Source organism: Piliocolobus tephrosceles, chromosome 10 (genome assembly GCF_002776525.5).
Source record: "Piliocolobus tephrosceles isolate RC106 chromosome 10, ASM277652v3, whole genome shotgun sequence".
Taxonomy (NCBI): domain Eukaryota; kingdom Metazoa; phylum Chordata; class Mammalia; order Primates; family Cercopithecidae; genus Piliocolobus; species Piliocolobus tephrosceles.
The window spans coordinates 8,185,835-8,195,121 of NC_045443.1; the positions used below are offsets into that span (position 1 = coordinate 8,185,835).

At 43.6% G+C, this 9,287-nt stretch overlaps 2 protein-coding genes across 2 annotated transcripts in view; one reads left to right on the forward strand and one right to left on the reverse strand.

Annotated features, from left to right (window-relative positions):
* The window catches only part of LOC113220327, a gene marked incomplete at its 3' end in the record, with an annotated part of 9,377 nt that extends 3,167 nt beyond the window's left edge, over positions 1-6,210 (forward strand). The window contains exons 5-7 of the mRNA XM_026449260.1: positions 2,424-2,747; positions 2,867-2,948; positions 6,170-6,210. Coding sequence (XP_026305045.1) covers positions 2,424-2,747; positions 2,867-2,948; positions 6,170-6,210 — 447 coding nt within the window. The remainder of the gene's footprint in view (positions 1-2,423; positions 2,748-2,866; positions 2,949-6,169) is intronic.
* Positions 1-9,287, reverse strand: part of LOC111555955 (solute carrier family 2, facilitated glucose transporter member 3-like) — a 79,575-nt gene that overhangs the window by 54,653 nt on the left and 15,635 nt on the right. The window lies entirely within an intron of this gene.

A 9,287-nucleotide genomic window follows, 5' to 3' on the forward strand; every position in this document is an offset into this window, starting at 1 on the left:
TTTTAGTAGAGACGGAGTTTCACCGTGTTAGCCAGGATGGTCTCGATCTCCTGTCCTCGTGATCCGCCCGTCTCGGCCTCCCAAAGTGCTGGGATTACAGGCTTGAGCCACCGCCCCCGGCCAAGACTTCATCTTAAAAAAAGATAAAGAAATATGTCCATTCAAGTACAATAAACTTATATTTCCTTCATGGTAATATTATTTACACATGCATTCTTTTTACTTGGTCGGTCTTTGCAGATGATTTTATTAATCTTATCAAAGAACCAACTTTTGGCTTTATTGATTAGCATTTTACTATGGAGTTTATTGTAAATTTTATTGGGGGAACCAGCCCCAATATTTCAATGTAGGCTCTTTCTATTTTCCATAAGTGTCAGCCAGCTGAGAAATAAAGAGAAAGAGTACAAAGAGAAGAATTTTACAGCTGGGCCTCTGGGGGTGACATCACATATCTGTAGGACCATGATGCCCACCTGAGCCACAAAACCAGCAAGTTTTTATTAAGGATTTCAAAAGGGGAGGGGTGTACGAACAGGGAGTAGGTCACAAAGATCACATACTTCAAAGGGCAAAAGGCAGAACAAAGATCACATGCTTTTGAGGAAACAGGACAAGTGCAAAATTAGAACTACTGATAAGGGTCTGTGTTCACCTGTGCAGGTATTGTCTTGATAAATATCTTAAACAAAAGAAAACAGGGTTCGAGATCAGAGAACTGGTCTGACCACAAATCTACCAGGGTGGAGTTTCCCAATCCTAGTAAGCCTGAGGGTACTGCAGGAGACCAGGGCATATTTCAGTCCTTATCTCAACCACATAAGACAGATACTCCCAGAGTGGCTGTTTATAGACTCCCCCACCAGGAATGCATTCCTTCCCCGGGGTATTATTAATATTCCTTGCTAGGAAAAGAATTTAGCAATATCTTCCCTACTTGCACATCCATTTATAGGCTCTCTGCAAGAAGAAAAATATGACTCTTATTTTGCCCGACCCCACAGGCAGTCAGACCTTATGGTTTTCTTCCCTTGTTCCCTGAAAATTGCTGTTATTCTGTTCTTTTTCAAGGTACACTGATTTCTATTGTTCAAACACACATGTTTTACAATCAGTTTGTACAGTTAACACGACAGTGGTCCTGAGGTGATGTACATCGTCAACTTACAAAGATAACAGGATTAAGAGATTAAAGTAAGATAGGCATAAGAAATTATAAGAGTATTATTTGGGAACTGAAAAATGTCCATGAAATCTTCACAATTTATGTTCCTCTGCTGCAGCTCTAGCTGGTCCCTCCAGGGTCCCTGACTTCCTGCAACAAAATTTGTTGCATCTCATGATTTATTCATTTCAATGTCATTTATTTTTGACTAACATCACAAGGAAATTTATTAATTTCAACAGATAGCTCCTTTCCTTCCTTTGTCTTTCTTTCCTTTTTGGAGATACAGTCTCACTCGGGCACCCAGACTGGCATGCAGTGGTGTGATCATAACTCACTGCAACCTCAACCTCCTGAGCTCACACAGACCTCCCACCTCATGTGGTCCCACGTAGCTAGGACTACAAGTGAATGCCACAATACCCAGCTAATTTTTTTATTTTAGTAGAGATGAGGTCTTGCTATATTGCCAAGGTTGGTCTCAAACTCCTGAACTCAAGCAATCCACCTGCCTTGGCCTCTAAAGTGCTTGGATTACAGGCAGGAGCCACCGTGCCCAGCGGGAAACTATTATTTATTTATTTGAGACACAGTTTCGCTCCTGTTGCCCAGGCTGGAATGCAATGGCACAATCTCGGCTCACTACAACCTCTTCCTCCCAGGTTCAAGTGATTCTCCTGCCTCAGCCCCCCGAATAGCTGGGATTACAGGCACTTACCACCACACCTGACTAATTTTTGTATTTTTATTTTTATTTATTTATTTTTGAGATGGAGTCTGGCTCTGTCACCTAGGCTGGAGTACAATGGCGCGATATTGGCTCACTGCAACCTCCGCCTCCCAGGTTTAAGCAATTCTCTGCCTCAGCCTCCCAAGTAGTTGGAATTACAGCTGCCTGCCACCACACCTGGCTAATTTTGTATTTTTAGTAGAGATGGGGTTTCACCATTGTGGCCAGGCTGGTCTTGAACTCCTGACCTCAGGTGATCCATCCACTTCAGCCTCCCAAAGTGCTGGGATTACTGGCATGAGCCACCATGCCTGCCCTGGGAAATTATTTTTAATTTTCTGTTCTTCTTATGAAAATCTTCACTAAGTTTTGGTAAGTTTACTTTTTCTTTGCTCTATGCTTTCCACCAATGTACAACATTGCTAATTTAGGAAAATCAAAATATTCTCATATCAAAAATTGTTGACTATGATCTGAAAGTCAAATTTAGCTGCAGCTTGATCTTATTCCACAGATCTTTTTATACAGAAACAACCAGCTATGCCTTGGGATCAAAATCCAGAACAATCAAATGGAAATTACAGTGAAAATGAACAAAAGGGAGAGCAGAAATGGAGAGAAGGAGGAGAAGCAGGTGGAAAGAGAGAGCGAGAAAAAGAAGAGGAAAATGAGAAGGAGCTGGAAGATGAACAGGAAAACAGGAAAAGGGAAAATAAGAAACAATATTCCAAGGATAGATTAGTCAGCAAATCCCTCATGGACACTCTCTGGTCAAAGTTTAAGTTAAACAGGTGCCCCACAATACAAGAGAGTCTATCACTCTCGTTTGAATTTGGCATGACCCATAAACAGGTATGACGACATTACTAGACATTTCTTCACTGATAGAGTCACTTGTATGGTACTATTACTCACATAGACCAATATCCTTATTCCTGTATTAAAAACCTCCCACACCTCATTTTTTGCAGATAAGTCAATGGTTTTGTAAAAAGAGGAAGAAATACAATAGAGAAATGTCCAAGAGAAAGTATAAGGAAAAACAAACTAGGTAAGAAAGTGTTTCTTGTAAAAGAACAGGAAGTAGAAGGAATATATTGACTTCCGGAGATGGTTTGTGTTTCCATTGTTGTAGGGTGTGCCTATAAACTTTTTCGTGTTCCAGCCAGTGGCAGAAAAACCATTTACTGCCTTATTTTTCACTCCACTCAAAACACGCACAGGCACACACTCACATATACATGCCACCATTTAACACGTAATCATATTACCAAATGTACAAATACAGACATTCGCTTTTTATTGATTGCAGTACAGAATTAATAATTTTGTCCTTTTTGTTCCTTCGATGCTAAATATATCTGATGATTGTCCTTCCGCTCTAAGTTATTGGCAGACGCTCATGTGATATTTGGAAGGAATTAAGGACCATATCAAGTCTTTTTGTTTGTTTCTTTTTGTTGTTGTTGTTTTTCTTATTTTTTAGACAGAGTTTCGTTCTTGATGCCCCAGGCTGGAGTGTAATGGCAGAGCTCAGCTCAATGCAACCTCCGCCTCCAGGGTTCAAGCGATTCTCCTGCCTCCGCCTCCTGAGTAGCTGGGATTACAGGCATGCGCCACCATGCCCGGCTAATTCTGTGTTTTTAGTAGAGACCGGGTTTCTCTGTGTTGGTCAGGCAGGTCTTGAACTCCCTACCTCAGGTGATCCACCTGCCTTGGCCTCCCAAAGTGCTGGAATTACAGGTGTGAGCCACTGCACCAAGCCCAATATCAACATTTTTAACATCACTAGACTGTATATAGAACTTTAATATATTATTTATTTATGTATATTTATGTAGAAATGTTTAAATATTATCTCACTTGATCATTGTTTTTTGTTTGTTTTTTGAGACAGAGTCTCACTCTGTCACCCAGGCTGGAGTGCAATGGCACGATCTCTGCTCACTGCAACCTCTACCTCCTGGGTTCAAGCAATTCTCCTGCCTCAGCCTCCCGAGTAGCTGGGGTTACAGGTGCCAGCTAATTGTTACTATGCCCAGCTAATTTTTGCATTTTTAGTAAAGATTGGATTTCACCATGTTGGCCAGGCTTGTCTCAAACTCCTAACCTCAGATGGTCCGCCCGCCTCGGCCTCCCAAAGTGCTGGGATTCCAGGTGTGAGCCACCACGCCCGGCCTCACTTGATCATTAAGCAAAATATGGTGCCCTCGGTTGTCAATCCCAGGAGAGCAGAACACTGAACACTGGTTACCAACACCGAGGGAATGACTCCTACCACATGGAGGATTGCAAAGATCATCACTGTGCCAACCGACAAGAATAGAAGTCCAAATGTTTCCACTCAATGCACCTCGCCATCAGAGTTGTGCAAAACAATGCGATCAAGCCATGGGTGGAGCAACACTTTACTTACAGAGCAAGATCAGCTTCCTAGCAGCCCGTGCAGGGAAACTGGCTATGCATACCCCTCTGGCGCATTGGGCTTGCCACAGGGAAAGATAGTCTCACAGAGGCAATAAACCAGCACAGGTCACTTGGGCTCTTTTTTCTTTTCTCTCTCTCTCTCTTTTTTTTTTTTTGCGATGGAGTCTTGCTCTGTTGCCCAACTGGAGTGAAATGGCCCAATCTCGGCTCATTGCAACCTCCACCTCCTGGGTTCAAGCGATTCTCCTGCCTCAGCTTCCTGAGTACCTGGGATTACAAGCACCTGCCACGATGTCCAGCTAATTGTTGTATTTTTAATAGAGACAGGGTTTCACCATGCTGACCAAGCTGGTCTCAAACCCCAACCTCAGGCGATTTGCCTGCCTGGGCCTCCCAAAGTGCTGGGATTAGAGGCATAAGCCACCATGCCTGGCCTCTTTTTTTGAAATTTGAGACAGGGTCTTGCTCTGTCACCCAGGCTGGAGTACAGTGGTGCAATCTTGGCTCTCTGCAACCTCCATCACCCAGGTTCAAGCAATTATCGTGCCTCAGCCTCCTGAGTAGCTGGGACTACAGATGTGTACCACTACACCGGGCTAATTTTTGTTATTTTTAGTGTGGATGACGTTTCACTGTGTTGGCCAGGCTGGTCTTGTACTCCTGGCCTCAAGTGATCTGCCTGCCCCACAAAGTGCTGGGATTAACAGGCGTGAGCCACTGCACCCGGCCGGGCTCTTTTATCTCTTGGTAAAGAAGTATTCCAGGCCCACAGTTTATTCTTATGAGGCCAAGTCAGGATTGAAAGACTACATGCATGAGACTGCATTTCCCAGCAATCATTACCTTAAATTATAAATGAGGAAGCTGAATTGCTGAGAAATAACGTGATTTCATCAATAAATAACAATTACTGACTGTCTGAGCCTGAATTTGTACTCTCATCTCTTAGTTTCATAAGCTGTATATTTTCAGTTATAACTTGAGACATAGTCTAGGCTCTATCAATTTGTTTCATAAGTAGTGTTTGGATGCTCTTAGTGTCCTCTGTTAAAATCCCACTGTGACAGTTTTTTGGTTTTTGTTGTTGTTGTTTGAGACAAGTTTTGCTCTGTCATCCAGGCTAGAGTGCAATGGCGAGATCTTGGCTCACTGCAACCTCTGCCTCTAGGGTTGAAGTAATTCTGCCTCAACTTCCGAGTAGCTGGGACTACAGGCACGTGCCATCACGCCTGGCTGAATTTTTTTTTTTTTGTATTTTTAGTAGAGACAGGGTTTTACCGTGTTAGCCAGGATGGTCTCGATCTCCTGACCTCATGAGATGCCCACCTCGTCCTCCCAAAGTGCTGGGATTACAGGCATGAGCCACTGCGCCCAGCCAACTTTGTATTTTTAGTAGAGACGGGGTTTCACCATGTTGGTCAGGCTGGTCTCGAACTGCTGACCTCAGATGATCCGCCCGCCTCGGCCTCCCAAAGTGCTGGGATTACAGACATGAGCCATGACACCCGGCTGTTTTTTGTTTGTTTGTTTTTAAGAGACGGGGGTCTCACTGTGCCGCCCGTGCTGGTCTCAAACTGCCGGGTGACAGGGATCCTCCTACCTCAGCCTCCCCAGTAGCTGGAATTGCAAGTGTACATTACCATACCCAGCTGGTGTGATGGTGTTTCTAATGGTCTTGCACCATTTCTGCCTCTACAACTTTCTTACCCCTATGACATTTTAAAATGTATGTTGGAAAGATTACCTTGCCCTTCAATAAAAATTGCTTTCCAGATTTAACATATGTTGATGTATATTAAATAAGTAGACTGTGTTGTGAAGCTTTTCTTTACATTTTTTTACAGACGGGGTCTCTATGAGTTGCCAAGGCTGGTCCCGAACTCCTGCCCTCAAGGGATCCTCCTACCTTGACTTCCGGAAGTGCTGTGATTACTCGCATGAGCCACTGTGCCTGGCTAAGATGCTTTTTCTTTTTTCTTTTTCCTTTTCTTTTTTTTTTTTTTTTTGAAACAGTCTCACTCTGTTGCACAGGCTGGAGTGCAGTGGCTGGATCTCAGCTCACTGCAACTGCCGCCTCCCGGGTACAAGCAATTCTCCTGCCTCAGATTCCTGACTGTGGCTAAAACGTTTTATATAAAACCATTCTCACCGATAAATGGAGTTCTGAAAGGATAAACAAGAAAATATTAACAATCATTAATTCCGTGGAGTAGAACTAAATGAGATGAGTGCAAAGAAGTTCCTATATATCCTATTTTCATACTACTGTGGTTTTAAAGTTTTTACAGTGGACGTTGATTTTATTTCAGAAAAAAAGTCAATAAATAAATTACCAACCTCTGGAAATGTCTTGAGACTGAAAGGGAAATCCATTGTAGAAGCTAATGAGTTCAGAGCATTCTGCAATTTGTCAATATATCTCTAAATATCCCTTCCAGGCCTGGTGCAGTGGCTCACACCTGTAATCCCATCACTTTGAGAGGCCGAGGCAGGAAGGTAACTTGAGGTCAGGAGTTCCAGACCAGCCTGACCAACATGGTGAAGCCCCATCTCTACTAAATACAAGATTAGCTGGGTGTGGTAGTGCATGCCTGTAATCCCAGCTACTTAGGAGTCTGAGGCAGGAGAATTGCTTGAACCTGGGAGGCAGAGGTTGCAGTGAGCTGAAATCATGCCATTGTACTCCAGCGTGAACAACAAGAAAGAAACTTCGTATCAAAATAAATACATAAAATAAAATAACCATCCCCTCCAAACATGGCATTTCTCTATAAACCTGATTATGCTCCGGGGAAGTTGATTTTTTTTTTTTCTTGAGACAGTCTTGCTCTGTCACCCAGGCTGCAGTGCAATGGCGCAATCTCAGCTAACCACAACCTCCAACTTCGAGATGCAAGCAATTCTCCTGCCTCAGCCTCCGAGTAGCTGGAATTACAGGCACCTGGCACCACGCCTGGCTAATTTTTGCATTTTTAGTAGAAACAGGGTTTTGCCATGTTGGCCAGGTTGGTCTTGAACTCCCGACCTCAGGTGATCCGCCCGCCTCAGCCTCCCAAAGTGCTGGAATTACATGCCCAGCCAAAGTCTTCTATTTATACTTCCCTGACAACATCCCTCTTCCCATAAGAATAAACTTACCTTGCATTTTGCATTTAGCATTTCCACACACTTAATGTTTTACTATGCCTGTATGCCTCCTAAAGCAATATATGATACTGTATTGTATGTTTTGAAATGTATATGAATGTTATATCTCATTCCTTTGCACTTTATACATAAATACTGGTTTTTTTGTTTTGTTTTGTTTTTTTCTGAGATGGAGTTTTGCTTTTGTTGCCTAGACTGGAGTGCAATGGCGCGATCTCGGCTCACTGCAACCTCCGCCTCCCAGGTTCAAGCAATTCTCCTGCCTCAGCCTCCCAAGTAGCTGGGATTACAGGAGCCTTCCACCATGCCTAGCTAATTTTGTATTTTTAGTAGAGAAGGGGTTTCACCATGTTGGCCAGGCTGGTCTCAAAGTGCTGACCTCGGGTGATCCTCCCTCCTCGACTTCCCAAAGTGCTGAGATTACAGGCATGAGCCCCTGTGCCCAGTCTTTTCATTTATTTGTTTGTTTTTAAGACAAAGTCTTGCTCTGTTGCCCAGACTGGAGTGCCGTGGCACAAACACAGCTCACTGTGGCCTCAAACTCCTGTACTCAAGCGATCCTCCCACCTCAGCCTCCCCAGTAGCTGGTACCATGGGCACAAGCCACTATGCCTGTTTGTTTTATTGTTTGTTTTTTCAGAGACAAAGTCTCACCATGTTGCCCGGGCTGATCTTGAACTCTTGGATTCAAGCAATCCTTTCAACTTGGCCTCCCAAAGTGCTGGGTTTATAGGTGTGAGCCACCACTCCCTGCCTGAAATCTAACTTTTAAAAAGAGCTTTATTGAGATATAATTCAAATACATAAAATTCGCCCGGTTAAAGTGTATAATTCAACAGCGTTGGAACATTTCATTATGTTGGAGGGAATCTAAATTTTTTTTTCTTTTTGAGATGGAGTCTCACTCTGTCTCCCAGGCTGGAGTGCAGTGGCACGATTTCGGCTCACTGCAACCTCTGCTCCCCAGATTCAAGCGATTCTCCTGCCTAAGCCTCCCAAGTAGCTGGGATTACAGGCCCCACGGTGGCTAACGCCTGTAATCCCAGAATTTTGGGAGGCCGAGGCAGGCGGATCATAAAGTCGGGAGATTGAGACCATCCTGGCTAACACAGTGAAACCCCGTCCCTACCAAAAATTCAAAAAAATTAGTTGGGAGTGGTGGCGGGCACCTGTAGTCCCAGCTACTGCAGAGGCTGAGGCAGGAGAATCACTTGAACCCGGGAGATGGAGGTTGCAGTGAGCCGAGATTGCCACTGTCTCCAGCCTAGGCCACAGAGCAAGATTCCATCTCAAAAATAAATAAATAAAAATAAATAAATAAATAAATAAATAAATAAATAAATAAATAAATAAATAAATAAAGTTACTTTGGGAGGCCAAGGCAGGCGGATTACCTGAGGCTAGGAGTTCAAGACCAGCCTGGCCAACATGGCAAAACCCCATTTCTACTAAAAATACAAAAATTAGTGAGGCATGGTGATGCACGCCTGTAATCCCAGCTACTTGGGAAAATGAGGCCTGAGAACTGCATGAATCTCGAAGGCAGAGGTTGCAGTCAGCCAAGATCATGCCACTATACTCCAGCCTGTGTGAGAGAGTGAGACTCTCTTTCAAAAAAAAAAAAAAAATTAAAAAAAATTATTGTTACAAATTGAATGTTTCTACCCCCTCAATATTAATATGTTGAAATCCTAAACCCCAATGTGATGGTAATAGGATATAGGACCTTTGGAATGTGATTAGGTAATAAGAGTGATGTCTCGGCCGGGCGCGGTGGCTCAAGCCTGTAATCCCAGCACTTTGGGAGGCCGAGACGGG